Source organism: Amblyraja radiata, chromosome 18 (assembly GCF_010909765.2).
Source record: "Amblyraja radiata isolate CabotCenter1 chromosome 18, sAmbRad1.1.pri, whole genome shotgun sequence".
Lineage (NCBI taxonomy): Eukaryota > Metazoa > Chordata > Chondrichthyes > Rajiformes > Rajidae > Amblyraja > Amblyraja radiata.
This window is the reverse complement of record NC_045973.1, coordinates 16,367,262-16,388,720: the sequence shown is the minus strand read 5'-3', so window position 1 is coordinate 16,388,720 and position 21,459 is coordinate 16,367,262. Positions and strand designations below refer to the sequence as shown.

At 40.2% G+C, this 21,459-nt stretch overlaps 1 protein-coding gene across 1 annotated transcript in view; it reads left to right on the top strand.

The window, feature by feature from the left end:
• The window catches only part of LOC116983128 (dual specificity tyrosine-phosphorylation-regulated kinase 2-like), a 72,481-nt gene extending 56,614 nt beyond the window's left edge, over positions 1 to 15,867 (top strand). Inside the window, exons 2-3 of the mRNA XM_033036743.1 lie at positions 5,031 to 5,236; positions 12,779 to 15,867. Of these exons, the coding sequence (XP_032892634.1) occupies positions 12,800 to 14,374 (1,575 nt within the window). The 5' untranslated portion in view covers positions 5,031 to 5,236; positions 12,779 to 12,799 and the 3' untranslated portion in view covers positions 14,375 to 15,867. The remainder of the gene's footprint in view (positions 1 to 5,030; positions 5,237 to 12,778) is intronic.
• Positions 15,868 to 21,459: the final 5,592 nt, after the last annotated feature.

Here is a 21,459-nt window from a genome sequence, read left to right as displayed (position 1 = left end):
CTGCCCTAGATGAGTGACAGAATCTGGGGGAGTGATGAGAAAGTGGGGAGAATAAAATGGGTTAAGGGCATTTAAATGCAAAGTCATCGCCCTCAATATGATATTCCATACATACAACATCAGATGAAAACCTGAATGAGCACTTGGTACCAACCCTGGCAGCTGTACTTAGAAGAAATATTCGATCAACTAGCACATGCCTTACCCTGTGAACTCAAATAATCATAAAACTATATCCAAAATTTAAGAGGGAAAGAAAAGATTCATTACACGCTACCTTAATCAAGCAGCATTTTACCATCCATTAAGCTAATATCTTTTGTGTGCTATTATGACCAATGTTGCTACCCAGTGAGAGCCATTGAGTCAAGTGCAATGCATAAACATTATGTAAATCTGCAGAGTTACAACATAATCCAATGACATCACTTCCATATTCTGGCCACACAGAAAGCGCTCCTATTTCCCTAATAGAAAGAGTCATGACATCATAAAGCAGAGACATAACTTTGTGAGTTGTGTTCATGGTTCGAAAGTTCATTCAATAAATCAGTTTCATTCATTCAATCTATTTATGGATTGCTTCATCAAGGTTAATTTGCATGTTACTACCCTGGCAGAGATATAGAATGAAAAAGCTAATTGCAGGCCTCCAAAGCACTAGGCAACAAAGTAATGGAGTATGAATTCACAATCATAATTTTTCATACATTAATTACCTGCTATCAGCCCCACCCACTGTGGGTGGGCAGGAGCACAAATGACTTACCACAAAGAGGAAATTAAGATATGAGTTTTTTTCCAGGTATTACTCAAACGGTTTCATCCGGCGTAATCCCTTGCAAAGGATAATTACATTCTATAATAAGAGTGGCTGGCACCATTATACATGGGGTTGAACAGATCAATATTGTGATACTTGTTGCTATCAGAATATGAACAGACAAAGACAATGTTAGAGTGGGAGAACATTCAACTGTGCCTGCTGCTGCCTCTTCGTGCTTCCCTCAAACTAAATTGCTGTTTGTGCCAGCTAAACGTGATGCAGTGAACCAAGGACCCGTTTGAATTAGGGAACCACCAGGCAATCTTTTTAAGCAGTGAGATTCAAGGATATGGAAATAAGGATCAAGAAAATAAGCAGCAGCCAGCAGAAGAAGAAGGAATCAATTGGTGTAGAAGGATTCTGTGACAAATTGGATACACAAAGTCAAATTAAAAAGTGAGGAAACAGAGATTGGATCAAGAGAGATGATAAAAAAAGGAGATAGGTGAAAAGTAGCAAAAAAGTATCCAAATTAAAATATTGCAATTTTCAAAACTTCAACCACCATGCGGCTTATTGTAATCTACACAAAGACACCTGAATCAACTGTGCTTCCTGGCGTCAAAAAGCAGAACAAGATAGCCTAATTTGCTACACCTTGTCAGACATACAAGGAAGAAGCAATGGGCTGAAAGGAGACAGGTAGATAAAAGGCAAGAGCTGCAGACTGATCGTAGAATTCTTCTCTTCCTTGTCTTCTTCCCATGAACTGCATTGCTTGGTGTCAGAACAGATCATAAAATCTTCAGGATAATCCTATTGGATGAGCTTCACAGTTCAGAAACTAACTACAGTATTTTCAAGAAGAACAACCAAGCCTCTCTACTCCTGGTGCTGCCGATAGATCAACGTTAAGGCCCAGCCTAACAAGAACCAGGCAAATCGATCTTTGGTTGGTGGAGGTGACGGGTATTGATTGCTGGTGGGTGGGATGCTGAGTGGTGCTTACTTAAAGAATAAACTCGTGGTAGGTTTATGTGGTGATCCACATATTCTGACCAAAATGGCAAAAAGGTTCTAATTAGAGAAAATTAAGCTGGTAGATGAAAGATCAGGAAGTTTTCAGCTGAAGGAGTTTGGAAGCTCAATTTAACACTTCTACTCATAGGCTTGCCTCCTGAGCATCGTGTATTTCTGCATGGACCGTCGATGGTTTGCAGTATAATGCAGCATAAGGGGAATCATTTGGACGAGGAGCCTAGGCTTTTGTTTGAGAAAGGATATTTCTCCCACACACCTGTGCTACATAGCTTTTGGAGTGCAACTGCACAGCTCCCATATCTCCAAGTGCTCATTTTTCATTTTGCAACTCCATGCTCCATTTTGCAATGAATAGGATTGAATTGGTCCAAGCAAGAAGTGCTCACCAACAAAAAATATATCTTACTGGACCTAAATCAGTGAAGTCTGAAAGCTAATCTTGAAGGATCATATAATGTGCCAAATTTTACTCTGCATAGCAAATGAATAGCAGCTGGTGTTCTATGCACTTGCCGTAGACATTCAGTGGGATTTTCCACAGCAAATTGGTGTAAGCTACTCATCGAAATGGTGCGTTGCCATCTGCAAACCACCTGGACCCATATAAACAGGCCAAGTTACAGTGCAGCTCCTTTCCTGGTAAGATTAAAATACTGTTAATGAGCTGCTCAAATTCAACCAAGAAATGCCAATTGGAATAATGAACACAATTAAAAAATAAGGGAAGGAAAAATACGATGAGGTGAGAAGAAAGAGCAAAAATAAGAAATATTAATAAAATGCTCCAAGAAAAACTGAAGGCCAAAGAAATGAAATCCCACAATTATAAAACATAAGTTTTAGTATCTCGTAGCTTATTTCAGTAGGATTATAGTTTACCATGCAGACTGATTCTTTGTTGGAATGTGCAGTTGATTTAATCTATACATTTATCAGAAAGTGTATTTGATGCTGGGATAAGCATTAAAAAAGGAGCCAAGCAGTGAGATGCTGGCTTTAAATAGCTGAAAGAAGAAGGGTGATGCATCTCAGACAACAAAATAAGCTTGCGGAAGTTGCTGACTGATTTACACATAAATATTAGCAAACATTGTTAGCTTCATCTTTATTTTTGCAGCAAAATGATCTAATATATTTTTGGTTGGAAGCAGTTTAAAATGGACAGAAAACAACCCTTTCTCCTCAGTATCTGCAGGTCTGAAAGACTAAAGGCAAGTGATTTTTAAATGAGTGAACAGTGTCAGTTTTCATCTAATTTTAAAAGCGCATTGGGCGGAATTCTTACGTTTTTTCCTTCGTTTACATCGAAGGAATTGGGTTTTTACAGATGCATTGCTGGACCTGGAACCAATACAGTTCAGTGAGCAAGCACATTTAATGGCCTCTATCCATGTTGGCATGTGACTAAATTGTTCATTATGGCTAACTCACTTACATATGATCACCTGAAGAAAATAAATGATTAGATTTGTACATTCTGTGTGCATGAATCAGAAATCAGGAAATAGCTTTCAAAAATACTAGAAGAATTTGGATTATTTTTGGCTGTGGTGCGTAATATTTAATTGCTTTTCCTACTTAGTTCATAGTTAGTTACTTAGTTCATAATTTGTAATACAGCGAAGCAAAGTGTGCGGTCATGCACTTTGGCAGCAGGAATAAAGTGCAAAGGGACTTGAGGGTGCTGGTGCAGGATTCCGAAAAGGGTAATTTGCAGTTTGAATCAGTTGTAAGGAAGGCAAATGCAATGTCAGCATTTATTTCAAGAGGACTAGAATATAAAAACAGGGATGTAATGCTGAGGCTTTCTCATGCACTGGTCAGACCACATTTGGAGTATTGTGAGCAGTTTTGTGCCCCTATATGAGGAGGGATGTGCTGGTGATGGAGAGGGACAAGAGGAGGTTTATGAGAATGGCCCCGGGGATGACTGGGTTAACGTATGGTGAGCGTTTGACGGCTCTGGGCCTGTACTTGCTGGAGTTTAGAAGGATGAGGGGAGCTTCTATGAAACTTACCGAATGGTGAAAGGCTTGGATAGAGTGGATGTGGAGAGGATGTTTCCATGAGTGCGAGAGTCTCGGACCAGAATCTATTGCCTCAGAATAAAAGGACGTACTTTTAGAAAGGAGATAAGGAGGAATTTATTTGATCAGAGGGTTGTGTATCTGTGGAATTCATTGCTACAGAAAGCTGTGGAGGGCATGTCATTCAATATTTTTAAAGCAGAGATTGACAGGTTCTTGATTAGTAAAGCTGCCAAAGGTTATGGGGAGAAAGCATCCTCCAGAAGACGCACACCTCCAGTTTCAGGGACAGTTTCATTCCAGCTGTTGTCAGGCAACTGAATCATCCTACCACAACCTAAAAGCAATGCTGAACTACTATCTACCCCTTTGGTGACCTTCGGACTATCCTTGATCGGACTTTGCTGGCTTTACCTTGCATTAAACGTTATTCCCTTATTATGTACCTAAACACTGTAAATGGCTCAATTGTAATCATGTATTGTCTTTTTGCTGACTGGATAGCACGCAACAAAAACTTTTCACTGTACCTCGGTACACGTGACAATAAACTAAACTGAACTAAACTGAGAAGGCCGGAAAATGGGATTGAGAGGAAAAGATAGATCAGCCATGATTGAATGGCGGAGTAGCTTGATCGGCCGAATGGCTTAATTCTACTTCCATGACTTATGAACTTATGAATTTAAACAAATCAGCAATGGTAATGCAATAACAAATAATTCATTACATGGTGCGATGTGATATTTTAAAATACAATGCACTCCTTGCGCTTATAAATCGTTAATTTATGCTTGAAATTGTTTCTATTTACCATGACTTGGATTCAAATACTTTAATTATACAGTTGTTGCAGGATAACATAATTGAAGTTTTTCTTTCTATTGGAAGGGATTGTTTGCTCATGTACCTGTATTGATGCTTTTGCTATTACATGAAAATTTCCTTCAGGTAATTGTTGTTAGTCATTTTGCTGTGCAGCATTATATTGAGCAAATTAACTTTTACCATGAGTACATGATCTTATAATAGCAACATTTTTCATTCAGCAATTTGATACATGAAGCCTACCTTTTAATGCCGAGCATAGTCTTGGAATAAATTAATTGACCAGGTTCCAGTTTCATTTTTCAAAAGGATGTGACAAAATTATTCAGATTCACGCCCTCTTGTCAACTTCTCTCTGTTTTCTTTAGGTTTTTGAATATCGCTTAAATGTTGAGTACCAATGAGTGATGACATCACTTACTGTGTGGCACCTGGCTCAAAGGAGTTCCTGCAGCCAAAGGAATGATGAAGCGGAAGTCCGAAGGTGCATTCTCCGACTCGAGGGTGCTTCAGTGATCTTGCACCAAGCCCGTGCAAGTTAAGTCAACAGCAGTGCACAGCTTGGATCAGTGGGGTAAATTTTCTAAATCTCATATCCATGAGCAGGGCACAATGTGCAATGAAAAACCTACTGCAAAATAATTAGGCCCTTTGCATGTACTTTTCTGACTGTTGCAATAATTGATCTTCCAGTAAACCTAAACCTAAACATTATGTCTCTTCTTCAGGCCACTTTCCCAGTGATATGATCACAAAACACATTTGCTAATAACTGACCCATTCATTGTCACTGATCTTATAACTTGGACACAGAGTAGAAATAGTATAATTTCCTTCAAATAATCGCAGTGCCACTTTGCACCAAGGATTACTTAAACAGATTCTATTTTTAAATTGAGAGATACACGGGTAACTTTTCCATGAAGAAACTGAAGTAAGGTAAGCCTTTGTGATAGGTCGCATGACCCATGTACAATATTGGTGGATCACTGCAGTAACAACTAGCAATTGCCACCAATGTCTAAATCCCCCCCAAATTAACAATTAAAAAATATTATTGTATCTTTTGTGTCTTTAGTCAAAAGTGTATTTTGAAAAAAAGAAAGATGGATATTAAATTAAAGGAATTGGTCATCTTAAATTCTGCACTTTAAACCCAACTCGTAGGCAGGAACATCTAAATGTGCAGAATATAAAGGAAGGCAACTTGGTACTAAGTAGAAATCTGCACTGCATTATTCATATTCATTATTCCATAAATCCTTACGACATTGAATGAGGCCATGAAGACTATGCTAGTTCACAGAGCAATACGATACGATAGAACTTTATTTATCCCAGGAGGGAAAGTCATTTGCCAACAGTCATAAAAAACACAAAAATACATGAAACATGAAAATAAAGTGACAAGCGGTAAGGCTTTGGGGATGTGCAAAGATTGAGGAGGTGGGGGGTGGGGATGGGGAGCTCAGTCTTAGTCTCAGTCTACCCCACGATAGAAGGGGGAGGAGTTGTAAAGTTTGATAGCCACGGGGAAGAAGTATCTCCGTTCTGTCCTGCATCTTGGAATCCCATTATCCTAATAATTTTACATCATCTCCCTACATTCCCATCAATTCCATGCCCATCTGCACGAGAGGCAACTTTTACAGCAGCCAGATAATCTACCAAGTCACCTGTTTTTGGAATGGGAGAGGAAACTGGACACCAGATGGAGACCCACCTGGTCACAGGGCGAACACAGACAGGGAGGTCAGGACTGAACCTGAGCTGCTGGAGCTGTGAGGCAGCAGCTCTATTAGCTGAACCACTTTATAATCAAAGAACTACAGAGGCTGGAAATATGAAATAAAACAGAGAATGACAGAAACACTCAGAAGATCATGCCACATCTTTGAAGAGAGAAACTAAGTTAATGTTTCAACTTAATAATTTTTCATCAATTAATTTTCATCCAAGTTGCTGATAGCACATTGGCTTTCAAACTTTTTAGTCCATGGGATAGTGATGACCTCAAAAGAATCTCTTACCCAACTTTTACCCAAGACAATACAGGCTGCTCTAGAGTGGTATTATTGCAGACAACATTTGATTATAGTATTATCTGATCTGATTGTATAGCATGCAAAATAAAGCTTTTCACTATACGCTGGTACACGTGACAATAATAAACCTAAACCTATTTAGCAAGTTGCCCCAGAAATATCATTATGGAAATGACAGAAGAACTGATGACATGCATAAACCTTCTGAGCTCAGACGTGCTGACTCCATTTGCAGATCTCTAGGATGTAGAGTCCAGTGTAAAACCCTACTCTAGAAGGCATTACTGAGAAATAATACAGGATGTTTTGATGTATAATTAATGTAAAAGGATAGGAAAATCAATCATCTGGAATATCAATACTTCACCCCAGTAACCTAATCTGGAATTAATCTGTAAATCGGTTAATTCTTGCCTATTTTCAGGAGGAGCTATGTACCGTCACCTTGAAATGTATTAATTTTTGGTGCATTTGATTGTTGGAGGTTTGGGTGGTGCTGGCAAAGCCATCATTTATTGCCCATTCCCAACTGCCCTGGAGTAGGTGGTGATAAGCTAATATCCTACATGGGTCACATACCTTAGCACCTTCTGCATGAGGTATACCTTGCTGCAGGTCTTTTGTTGAAAATATGCTAGTGTATTTCCCTTGAGTAGGAACATTTTATTAATAAAGGATAACTGATTTTACCAATATGTTCTGCTTTGAGGGTGTTTGAAACTTTGCTACACATTCCAATAATTGGATTACATAGATGCAAAAGACAAATACTGGTTTGCAAATACTATTATTCATTTCTTAAAAACAGATGAGACACCATACTTATCTGATACCAAATGTCACGCATTTTAAATATCCTATTTCTCTTCACCATAGTTGGCAATTTGATCTTTTCCTGGCTCTATCTAAAAGGGTACAATATCAAGAAAATGTATTAATTGGTTATCTTCATTTTATGGAATTATGCTTTTATTTACAGGTATACAACAAGATCGACATTTATGATTCATAGTCATACAGCACAGAAATAGGTCCTTCAGCCTAACCTGCCCATGTTGACCAAGATGCCCTATTTATACTGGTCCCACCTGCCCCCTTTTGGCACATCTCCCCCTAAACCTTTGCGATCCATGTACCTGCCAAAATGTCTTATAAATGTTGCTTTAGTAACTGCCTCTTCTGGAAGTTCATTCCATATACCCACAACCCTCCATGTGAAAAGGTTGCCCCTCAGGTTCCTATTAAATCTTTCCCCTCTCACCTTAAACTCATGTCCTCTAGTTCTTGATTTCCCTACTCTGGGTTAAAAGCTCTGTGCATTTACCCAATCTATCCCCCTCATGACCTTATACATCTCGACAAGATCACCCCTCATTCTCCTGCGCTCCAAGGAATGAAGTCCTAACCTGCCCAACCTCTCCCTGTAGCTTAGGCCTTCAAGTTAGGTCCTCAAGCTCAACAGCTTCGTAAATCTTCTCTGCACTTTTCCAGCTTGACAACATCCTTCCGAGAGCAAGGTGACTAAAACTGAACACAATACTCCCAATGCAGCTTCATCAATGTCTTGTTCAACAGTAACATAACATCCTAACATCTATCCTCAAAACCCTTATTGATGAAGGCTAATGTATCGAATGTCTTTTTACCCGTATCTACCGGTGGTGCCACTTACAAGGATTTATGTACCTGCACACCAAGATCATGCTGCTCTACATTGCCCTGCTATTCATTGTGAAGGTTCTGCTCTGATTTGACTTCCCAAAATGCACCACCTCCCACCATCTTCATTAAATTCCATTAACCATTCCTCAGCCCAAATGATCAAGATCCTTCAGTAATTTTTGATAACCATCTATCTACCTATCTATAATACCACATCTGTTATCATCTGCAAACTTACCAATCATGCCTTTTACATTTGTATCCAAATCATTGATATAAATCATAAACAGCAATTGGCTCTGCACCGATCCCTGAGGCACACCACTAGTCACAGGCCTCCAGTCTGAAAACCAACCTTCCACCATCACCCTCTGCTTCCTTCCATTTTGCTAATTCTCTATCCAGCCAATTCTCTATCATGTTTGGTACAGACATTGTGGCTCGAAGGGCCTCTTCTTGTGCTGTAGTGTTCTACAGTATGTTCTGTGTTCGATTGCCGAAGCTGAATATTGCAAAATCACTTCTTCTTTGGCAGTCACTTGGGATTAAGGATGATTTAGTTTGTTTCTACACATTTGAAGTCTGATTGGGCAATTTAGTGTGTAGGGTAGTCATGGAGGATTTCTGTGTCAAGATTCTCAATACCATCTGAAATGCTGCTCCTCCACTTTGAGTAGTCATGGGCCAGAGGTTTCCAGGAATCAGTGGGCATATGGGATCCCTTTACTTTAAACAGATCTTTCTTCTGTTCTCTTGGTAATCTCCTTCCATGACAAAGCTCAATAGAGTCTGTTTTGGGAACATGATGCTGACTGAGTGTAATTTGGGTCTCAAAACTGAAGAATTTGATCAGGAAAGCATGCGGTTCTCTTGTGATGATTTTTATGTAGTGTATGTCTAAGAAAGATAAAGAGGACAGAGATCATTGCTGTCCAGTAAAGCACAAGTTTGGGGGAAGGTCCAAGGTCTCAAATACCCTTTTCCTCAACAGACTGGAAGGTATGCTGATGGTTTGAGGGTGATAGTGAGGCAGAATAAGTTGTGAAAGATGGAAGGATGTCACTCTGATGAAATGGCCCCTGAATTTTGAACTGTTTTACCAGACATGATATGTTTTATCCCCACAAGGTACTTCAATTTTTATTTTATTTTTAAAAAAAAATGTTTTAATTAGAAGTACGGTAAATTACAATACTACACAACACATATGTCTTAATACATTTTTTGTACCGCTTCATTTTTTGAGCTTTAAGAAAAAGATAGAAGTAAAGAAAGTAAAGAAAGTGCTCAAGAGTCGTGAACTTGCAAGAGAGTGTTGAGAAAAGAAAGCCCCTTAGAAAAGAAGTTAGAGAAGGAAGTAAAGAAAGAAAGAAAGAAGACCCTAGAAAATAAGGAAAAAGAAAGGAGAAACAATCGCTCTATTATAACATTAAACTCCGCAGAAAGGGGAGGTACTTCAATTTTAATAAATATAATTCATGGGGAAAGAAAGAACTAAACAGGAATGACTCTTGGCTTTTTTCTCAGCTGAGAACAAGCGCTGCGTTAATACAGGCATGGAAGATCTCGAGAAATATTAACAATAGCGACAACACTATTTTTTTTATACTTCAATGGAGGGAGGTTCTGTTCAGTTCAGTTCAGTTTATTGTCATGTGTACAGTGAAAAGCTTTTTGTTGCGTGCTAACCAGTCAGCAGAAAGACAATACATGATTACAATCAATCCATTTACAGTGTATAGATACATGATAAAGGAATAACGTTTAATGTGAGGTAGTGCCACAAGGTTGCAATTGATGAAATAAAGAAGGAAGGAAAATGGGTATCACCAATTTACTGATACCATCTAAAAGGGGACAAATTTTCTCAGAGTATCTTTCTCGCCATTGTTCTTTCCATGGATGTTGACTGACCTGCTGAATATTTCCAGCATTTTTGTTTTTATTTCAGATTTCCAGCATTTGCAGTATTTTGTTTTTAAAATCTAATAGACAGTCATTTGAAAGTATGTCAAATCTCTAAGGACCAACAAGAGCAAATTGCTTGTTAAGTTTCTGTGTGCAAATCTGAGGCATCCTAATCACCCTTAATGAGGTGGGAGAAACCCCGATTCCCAAGACAGGGACTGACATCAAACTATGCAGCATGGGATAATCAAATATACTAAGAAGACTAGCATGTTGGTTATCTGTTACATTAAGCAAATGAGTCATATGTCAAAATACTAATCCATCTGCATCTCATTTGAGGTGCATAAACCTATAAAAATAAGTAATTAGGAGGCAATAATCTGATCTCATTTGTTGGCATGGCAGAAGAAGGAGAAGCATGAGATGCATGTGTCTTATTAAATAACTTTCATATAAACCACCAAAATATCATCAAAATATTTTAAATGTAATAAAAAGGAACTGCAGATGCTGGTTTATACCAAAGATAGACACAAAATGCTGGAGTAACTCAGCGGGTCAGGCAGCATCTCTGGAGAAAAAGGATAGGTGGTATTTTGGGTCGGGACCCTTCATCAGACTCAGCCTGACGAAGAGGGATCCTGACCCAACATGTCACCTATCCATTTTCTCCTGAGATGTTGCCTGATCAAGCTGAGTTACTCTAGCATTTTGTGACTATCAAAAGATCTTGACCAGATACACTGCTGGTTGATGCAGAATAAATTCCTCGTGCTCTGCCTCAACAAAATGCCTTCACTTGTCAAACCAGAACTCCATCAAAAGCTCTCAGTAAGGAACACATGTCTGCAAGTGGATTATGTTGTGATTTAATGGTATTCAAGACATTTTCCTCAATGGAAAAATATTTGCACTCACTAGCGATAGTGGGAGATACGAAAGTTTCCTGGGGCAGAACATTTGCTTATCAAATGGAGTAACTTTTTGTCTAATTCCTGTGCAAAGTGGGTGAAATCAGCTATAATGTTAGGAAATTAGAGTATAGCCATTTGAAAGGCAGAACTGACTGCTGATTACTACGATAGGTAACTTGATTCACTTTGCGTAGCTTACAACCCAACGATATGAACATTGAATTCAATAATTTAAAGTAATAATCTCCTCCCCCCTCACCGCCCCTCTCTTTTCTGCGCATTATGCCTGGGATAACACAGACACTTTTTGGGATATTCCTATTCTCAAACATCTCCTGCCCACTAAAGAAAAGACCATCCAACTCTTGTCACAGAGGATGGTAAGGTCAAGAGTTGGAAACTCTACTTTACTTCTCACAGGAGAACTACACATGTAAGGCCTCCAGGTTCTTACTCCACAGCACCAGAACAGTGGAGTATGGTGGTAAGCCGCAGCCTCACACCATTAAAACTCCATCAGAGTTCAGAGATCAGAGATGTAATTCGGAGCAAATTGCCACGAGAGAAGAATTAACTTGGTTTCAGGACAAGCAGCCAATCTCCTCTCACAAAACCTGCCCTTTTTACATCCTGGAGAATCACAGGTTCCTGATTGGAAGGATTGCAGCCACCCAGGGGGGAAAAAACCCTGTTTATTAGGTTAGTTTGCATTAAATTTGTATTTTGTTCGAATACAATTCTAGAAGCTGTTGATCCATTGATCATGATATTTAATCGTACAGGTAAGGTTGCAGTTGAATGTGCTGACATTGAGGCATGTAATGGCAAATGGTCATTTGGAATTGAAGAGAGAAGATTCGTGCAAAGAAAGGTGTTTCTTTCAAACATTTTTGAATGTTGACCTTTAAAGTATATATATTCTGGTTCATTTTATGTATACTTTTACATTATAATTAATAGTTTTTTTAGTTTATGTAGTGACATACAGATTTTGAACAATGTTAAAATGTAACAGAATGCATGCATGTTAAGTCAAATACATCCTTCCTTTACCTGCATAAGATTTTCTCCTTACACACTTAGCCATTATTAGGAATATCCCTCAATGCATACGTCAGTGAGTGTGTTTAGGTCAAAGGAAGAGTTAGGAAGTTTGACCAGGATGTTGCCTGGACTGGAGTACTGGAGTTATAGAGAGATTGGATATGCTGGGCTTGTTTTCCTTGGAGCAAAAGAGGCTGAGAGTTGTCCTGATTCAGGTAAATAAAATTATACAGGCATAGATAAGATAGATCCTTTACCCCATGGTATGGATATCAAAAATTATAATGCATAGTTTTTAAAACATAGCAAGGTGTTTTAAAGGTCAGGTGATATACTTTTTAATATCTCTTCAGCATTAGAATAAACGTGCATCCCTCAATGTTAGGAGCAATATATGAGCCTCAGATGAATTGAGCTTCACAGAGAAAGACAAGTCACTCCGAGCTTGGAATGCACCATTATTTATACATTCTTTTAGTACACGTTTGCCACTGTTGAGAAGCACTCACATAGGAATCTGTTTTTTTTCTTGTGTTTCAGGAGAGTGACTATTCAGATATCATGAATGATCAGTTTTGTATGGGAGGTGATCAACACTTCCAAGGTCAAGAGTTATATGAAGAAAATGAGCCAACACAGACAGCACGCGCAACACCAAACAGTAGTCTCAGTGCCAACGACAAAGGTTTCCTGCCTACCATCAAACTGGAGAGCACTCTCCAACTAAAAAGCAACTCCAGTTCCATTAAATCTTACGATGTCTCGACCAGACCGAAAGGGGAACCTATGACAGCAGCGGAGGCAAAGAAACATTATTTACACAAACTCACACCCTATGAAGAACAGGAGATAGCTAGCTATTCAGAAATCTATTTTGTTGGACCAAATTCTAAAAAGAGACCAGGCATTATTGGAGCACCAAATAATAATAGCTATGATGATGAGCAGGGTTCTTATCTATATGTGCCACACGATCACATCGCTTATCGATATGAAGTCATCAAGGTAATCGGGAAGGGCAGCTTTGGCCAGGTGGTGAAGGCATACGATCACAAACTCCACCAATACATTGCCTTGAAGATGGTACGGAACGAAAAACGATTCCATAGGCAAGCCGCTGAGGAGATCAAGATACTGGAGCATCTGAGGAGGCAAGACAAGGACAACACCATGAATGTCATCCACATCTATGAGAGTTTTTCCTTCCGCAACCACATTTGTATGACCTTTGAGCTACTCAGCATGAACCTCTACGAACTCATCAAAAAGAACAAGTTCCAAGGATTCAGCCTGCCCCTGGTCCGTAAATTTGCACACTCCATCCTGCAGTGCCTTGATGCCTTGCATAAGAGCCATATCATCCATTGTGACTTGAAGCCTGAGAACATCTTGCTGAAGCAACAGGGCCGGAGTGGAGTTAAGGTGATCGACTTTGGGTCCAGTTGCTATGACCATCAAAAGATTTACACGTACATTCAGTCACGTTTTTACCGAGCTCCTGAAGTGATTCTAGGAGCACGGTATGGGATGGGTATTGACATGTGGAGTTTGGGCTGCATTCTTGCTGAACTGTTGACTGGACATCCACTCTTACCAGGGGAAGACGAGGGAGATCAGCTGGCTTGTATGATAGAATTACTAGGAATGCCGTCGAAAATGCTGCTAGAATGTTCGAAAAGGGCCAAAATGTTCATCAGCTCCAAGGGTTACCCTAGATATTCCTCTGTTGTCATGCTTCCTGACGGGACTGTACATTTGAATGGTGGACGGTCACGGAGAGGAAAGAATCGCGGTCCCCCTGGTCAACGGGACTGGATCAGTGCTCTCAAGGGCTGTGATGACCAATCCTTCATTGACTTCCTGAAACACTGCCTGGAGTGGGATCCCACCTTACGCTTGACACCAGCACAGGCCTTAAGGCACCCTTGGCTGCGAAGACGGCTGCCAAAGCCTCCAACAAATGACAAAGCAACATTTGTGAAACGCATGTCAGCAAGTCCTACTGCCCTCATGGACGCAGTGGCTAAACTACCTCCTACTTCTGCCAACATTGCCAACAAACTGCGATCCAATCAAAATAACGATCCCAATCCCAATATGACTCAGAGGACTGTACTCCCAAAGCTGGTCAGCTGATTGGATACTTGAAACAAAAAAAAATCAAATAATTATTGACACTCACAATATGAATTTTTGTGGCATGCAGTATACAGGGAACACAAATTCTTCCTTTCTACATTCCAACGTGACTTGAAACAACAGGTCTTTTGATTATTACTAGGCTGCAAGTCTGCACTGAGTTTGCTCTAGGACTACTAGGCAGCTCCCATCAAGCCACACTGTACGCATTGGTTTACACTGTACAATGACGGAAACTACCCATTGACGTTCACAGTAAAGCAGTTGGGCTGGATGCACAAATGAAAAAGGTGTTCTTTGATTGGATTATTATTTATTTCACATCAGTAAAACCCCACACAAAAATAGCTGTGTTTTAATCCTTTGGTCCCCATATATTTGAAGGTCAAAAGTGTCCTTGTATTCACTGATGAAACTGCTGTGCATAAAAGTAGCTTTAATCCATTCACATTTATTGAAAACAAAATAACCATACTCCATTTAAAAAATGCTCATGTTCTTGCAGTTGTCACCATCAATATCCCATTGTAAACTGACCATGGGTTGGATGGCAGTCCAGGTGGACACTTCTAAACACTGCGAGAGTGATAAAGTGGCCAGGCACACGAAGTGATGGTGCTGCCCCCATACTGCCTAGTTCACTATCTGATTCAATTGCTTTGTTCAAGGTGCTGTGTTAATTTATATGCAGGGAATGCCACTGCCTTGCGGGGTTTTCAAATGAACTGCAACGTCCTAGAACGTGGGCCATTTTTCTTAATTTAAAAAAAAGCTGCTAACGTCAAAACCTGTGGGTAGATCACCTTAAATTTTGGCCTTGGCGGAGAGATATTTTGCCATTTATATTTTGCGTTTGTGCCCAGGTTGTTTTACTGCTTCAATTTCTGTTTTATGAAGATATATTATCTATTAAAGAGGATGACAGAAAGGAACTCTCATTGGTACCGCTCAGATAGAGAAAAGATTAATCTGTTTATTTGTTTGTCTATTATTTTATACTTTCGTCTCCTGGTGGCAGGGTGCAGTTGAGGATGGAAATTTGTCCCCCGAGAGTGGGTGTGTTTCCCCTGCAGCAAAAAGCTTTAAATCCACAGAAATGTCGGTGGATCAGTAACCTGATATGAAGCTGCAATTTTCCTGATTATAATTTGATTATTCAAAGAGATTCACTAAGTTAAATATGTTAATTGCTCCTTAACAGCCAGTCTGACTGCTGTATTTGAATTTAAGCTTATCGTAGATTGGTTTGTCAGAACTTATTCCAACGTAAAAGTGAAGCACAACTGGCAGTACACTACTCAACATCACAATTACTATATTGAGTCTCTCAAGACATTGTCGAGAAAGTTCTGTGAGGATAGAAACATAGACATAGAAACATAGAAAATAGGTGCAGGAGGAGGCCATTCGGCCTTTTGAGCCAGTTCATTGTGATCATGGCTGATCGTCCCCAATCAATAACCCGTGCCTGCCTTCTCCCCATATTTCTTGATTCCACTAGCCCCTAGAGCTCTATCTAACTCTCTCTTAAATCCATCCAGTGACTTGGCCTCCACTGCCCTCTGTGGCAGGGAATTCCACAAATCGTGGCAGGGAATTCCACAAATAGATACAGTGCTCATTTTGTCAACATAGTTGTCCAGTTCTCCACCTTTGAACCTTGGGCATTTGCTGACTGCAGTGAGCAATTCTCCACTGTGTGCATGTTACTTGTGCAAATGTCCCGTGCGTATGAGGTGTCCTGAGGATTACAATCACAAGTCTCTCAGAAACAGCAGCAGACTGATCCTGACCCACCTTTTGTTGAATGTGTGTGATATATGGGCAGCCCCTCAGAGAGAGGTCATGCATACAGAATATGCCTGTATTGCCAACGTGATCACCCGATTGCCAAACACTTTAATTCCCCTTCCCATTCCCATGCTGACCTTTCTGTCCTGAGCCTCCTCCACTGTCAAGGTCAAACGCAAATTGGATGAACTGCACCTCATATTTCGCTTGGGAAGCTTACAACCCAGTGGTATGAATATTGATTTCTTTATCTTCAAGTAACCCTTGCATCCCCTCTCTTTCCGTCCCCTCCCCCACAATAATCATTGTACTAGTTTCACTGTTGTCCTGCTGAGTTTCACTGTATTACTCGTTATCACCTTCCCCACAGCCAACAATGGACCATTGTGGGCTCCACCTTTCCTTGATCATCGTTGCTGGCTTTAATCTGTCTTTTTGCATACGGTCTATGTACCTGTTCATATCTCTTGGTTGTCTCTCCCCTGACTTTCAGTCTGAAGAGCGTCTCAACCCGAAACATCACGTATTCCTTTTTGCCAGTGATGATGCCTGACCTGCGGAGTTACTCCAGCTTTTTGTGTCTACCACAGGATACAGAGCTGGGTTTCCTTGAATATCATTGCCTTGGTGGCTTGGCTATCATGGCACGATGTAGCAGAATCCTTGCTAATTCCCAGATCAAGATCTATCTGCAGCCGAGCCTAGCGGCTATCAAACTGTCCAAACTGCTATACTTTGGCATTTCTCCTATCCCTTGCAGAGTTTTATGGAGGACACACAGGGGACTGCTGAAGCTGGAGAAAACAAATAAACTGCTGGATTATGCAGGGTCCTGACCTGTAACGTCGACTAACCCTTTGCCTCTGCAATGCTGCCAAATCCTCTGAGTTCCTCCAGCAGTTAGTTTTCTGGCTTATGGAGGATCCTGCTCATAAACCCCCAGGGTGGTTGCCCTGCTTCCAAGACATTGCATATAACTAAACTTCACCATCAATGACACAGGGTAGGTGCTCAGGTTTGTGAGTCCGACTTGCTTCTTGTGAGTGAAGCTCTCACGGTATCACAAGCGGGAGCTTTAATCAATGGGAAAGGCTTCTGCTCCATTAAGGTTCAGGTCATCCATGTGCTGGGCTACCAAGTGCAGGAATTCTTCATCCTGCAGCGGCCCCTCTTCCTGATACATTTAATCCTACATGGGATCCCCTCGGTAAATACAGGTAAATGCACAAAAGAGGAGTGACCAACGTTATATGTCCACCAGAAATGTAATTAAGAAGAGCATTAAAATGGTAATGGTATATTTTAGCTGGTTTGGCCACTCTGGACTTCAATGTATCAACTCAGTCAAGACTGGTAGTGATCTGCTGTGTAATGCATTGTTGGACACAAGCCAGAGAAACAAAAACAGCCTTCTTCAATGAGAAGTAGGAAGAGGATGAAGAAGATTCAGGTAGTATTGGGAAGTTGTGGACTTTACTTTAGGGATATGCTCACAGCTGTGAGATTCAGTTGCTCTCCAATAATGCTACCTGATGAAATCTAGACAGTAACTTCTCCTTATCTCACTACCTTACACCAACATAGTCCTAGCCCACAAGGATGCCCATGATCAGGGCCTGCTACTCAACCCCCCATTCCATGCAAGCTAAAGGGCCATTTGCCATTCAAATAACACAATTTGATTGAAAATTTGCACCGAAAATCACTTATACTGACAACCACACAAAAACTAATTAACACTATTAAATTGTACAAACCACCCTTGCACATATTTCATGCAGCTACAAGTGTTTAGTTTTGTTCTTCTTACAACATCATGTGGCTTCAGTGGGCAATGAGACAGACTGTTCAGATCCCTTTTCTGGTGGATGAGATGGGCTTGGCAAATGATTCTGAGGTTTGAAGCTCTTGAGGGTCCTTCTATGGATTACTCTACCTGGATCTGTGCAAGGACCAAGTTAACCATATGGAACACAAAGGAGTGCTGACTGAGAGGAGAAAGGCTGGTAGAAATCAATAAGCACTTTGAACAAAATTTCATTTTGATGGTGTGTATCCTTGATCAACATGTTGCTTTCCTGCTGAACACTTTGTTGCAGGTCCATAGGACACTGGATAGCCAAGGATGGGGTATCCGTCATCTGAAGGAACGTCTCATTCACAGTACACAAGTCCTTGATAAGCATCTTAATTCACTTGTTGAATTGCTCAACTTGGAGGTTTGTGGACGTGGAACATTGGAAGGGCTGTGAGACTGAGCCACTCATCTGAAAACAAAACTGCTCTATTCTCTGCTTGAAGGCTAGCCAATAGATTAGACAGGCTTTGCTGCTTGTGAATGGCCCCAAGGCTAGCATTGATTGAGCTGAGCAGCACTTGGAACACCTTGAGTTCTCCAGCACCAGTTTTTGACTCCATTATCACTATTTGCTCTTCTGTTATGATTATAACTCCATGTGAAAACCTCTCCCTCCGAACAGACCTGCCAAAATATGAGGATCTGAACTGGTCTACAGAGGCCAGGAGCCTTGTGACCCTGCACCCTCAGGAGATCTTGCTGCAATTCTTGGGAGGTGGGTGAATTACAGGAGATTAAAGACATGAGTTAGAACTTTACAGGTAAGAAAAAAAAAAAAATGCTGATCAGGCAACATCTGTAGAAAGAGTAACAAGAATATCTGACATGAATGAGAAAAAAATAAGTTACTTTTAAGGTGCAGAGAGTTTTTTTTTGGGGGGGGTTATAGACAGACAATAGACAATAGGTGCAGGAGTAGGCCATACGGCCCTTCGAACCAGCACCACCATTCAATATGATCATGGCTGATCATCCACAATCAGTACCCCGTTTCTGCTTTCTCGCCATATCCCCTGACTCTGCTATCATTAAGGGCTCTATCTGATAGGGCAAATAATGTATCTCCATGTATCTCCAATAGGTTCTCAACCTCAACTATAATTTTTTTAAACATTAACTATGCTTCTTTCAACAGATGTTGTTGGATATGCTGAATGTCTCCAGCACTCTTTATTTTATTTTAGATTTCTAGCATCTGTAGTTTTTTTATTTTCTTAAACGTTGCATGGAAAATGACTGGATGAGATAGAACTCTGTCACTAGTTTACCAGGGAGGTCCTCAGCTTCCTGTTTCTGTTCGTCAAGCACCAAAATCTGCCTAGGATATCCAAATACACTGCCTGTAGTAAACAGCTGGTCAATGGTTGAATAGACACCTCTGGTTCCCTGCCTCTTAGGAAAGAGACGTAAGAGGATAAAAGTGTTGTCAGAAAAACTGGCTTCTCTCTGCGTTTTAATAATAACCTTGTCTTTGAGCAGGAGTGCAGGAAATATAGGAAGCCTGCCCGGTTCTACAGCAAATATCATTCCATTTGGAAGGATGCCAGAATTTTAATTGGATACTTAAGTAAAGGGAGGTTTCCCAATCAGGCCAAATTAGCTAAGAACTGAATCATAGCCCAGAAGAATAGAGAGGAGTTTTTTAGGTCTTCTTCTTGGGTAGATGAATCAGGATTGCTTTTCTGGGTCTCACAAAGACAGGTTGGATCTATCTGGCCTTAGCATCCTCCTCCATACTTGATTACAATTGGATTCCCTTCCTCCTCATTGCATATGTATCTATTGACATTTATGGGCTGATCTGTTGAACCCTTCAGTATCCTTTGACATATTGTCATATTACACTCAGCTAATCTGACAGACATTGTCATTTTAATTATCCTTACTTCAAAATACATACATGTTTACATATTGCCTCCCATTGATACATTTTGTAACATATACTTTAATTTTCCAGTAGATCTTCTCTGTGGCATGTTCAATCCACACCCTGTCTTATTTAGCCCCATGTCGCGATAACCCATGCTTGCCTATGTTTATTAGCTCTATGACTGTTTCAGAGTCCTTACCCAAAGTTATGTCCCTCCTAATTAAACCCCTTTCTTAGCACCATAGCTTCCATTATCTTTATGATTGGGCATACATCCTCTAACTTTAATTGCCTTTTAGTCCTCTTTTGCTCACTGCTCCAAATGGAGCAATAGGCAAAGCTTTAAATACATTTATTGCACAAATAGCAACTCTTTCCCTTTATCCCTCCATCTTTATCTTTCGTTAGAATTTATCTCTTTAATTAAATTTTAGGTCATTACCCTCTCCCTCCACTACTAATGTTCAGTTGTTATTGCCTTTGCATTACAGCATTTTACCATTTTAACAGCTTCCTTGTCATTTTGTCAAAAACACCTAATTTGTTGACTGACATGAGAAGTTTTCAGTTTCCAAAATATAGAAGGAGTAAAGAGCTAAATGATATTCTTCTAGAATACATCAGCCTGTTATTTTATTTAATATTGTATTCCTATCAAGGCTCGTTCCAACTGTTTCAGGTAAATACAGGGGTGAATACATTAACTGGCTAAATTTGGGTATTCCTATGTAAAACTGACCATTTTTTTAAAAATTGCAAAAATAAAAGGTAACTTTATTTGAGAAATTAATTTAAAACTTAGTTTTATAGAAATGTCTTCTACCACACAGGCTAATTAGGGAGGGACAGATAATGTTTTTGAAAGATTGGGGAATTGAAGGCTCTGTGGAACTGGCACACAAGAGGTGTTGAGTCCTGGAGCAGGCAGGGCAAGCTTGAGGGCCAAGTGTTCTACTCCCCCTCCTCCTATCTTCTTGTGTAAGATCAGTGTGCTTTGCTTTCAGTTTCGCACTCCCAAGATTATAATGGAATGAGCTACATTCAGGCAGCTTTGGTCCATTGTCTTTTGTCCCCATCCAGCTAAACCTGATGTGACTCTCCATTCTTGGGAGTCAGGTGTAACCATGTCACAACATTGACCAGGACTCAGTGACTACACTGTTGAGAGCTCTTACAGGCTGAGGTCTTACAGGCTGTTGAAAGCTCTTACAGGCTGTAATTCCTGTTAAAGCCAGCATGCCAGCAGCATGTTTAATGAGTTTTCCATTTTCTGCAAGATTTAACTTAACATTATTGTGAATAATTAAAATAAAACTGGAGCATGTCTTTTGCCTCCTGAGCAGCACTGATGTTGGGTCATCGTCAAGAAGTCAACAGTCATATGAACCCCAACAATAACATTCTTACTTGCTGCAGCTTAACAAGTTTCTTAGACACAACAACAGTAAATACAGTATACAATCCATTTTTGGTTATTCCAAGTAAATCAGATCCTGCCGCTGCAAAATAGGCACATGGAGCAACCGTAGTAGTGACGTGTTTGCAATAGTTTGGTAGGTTGAG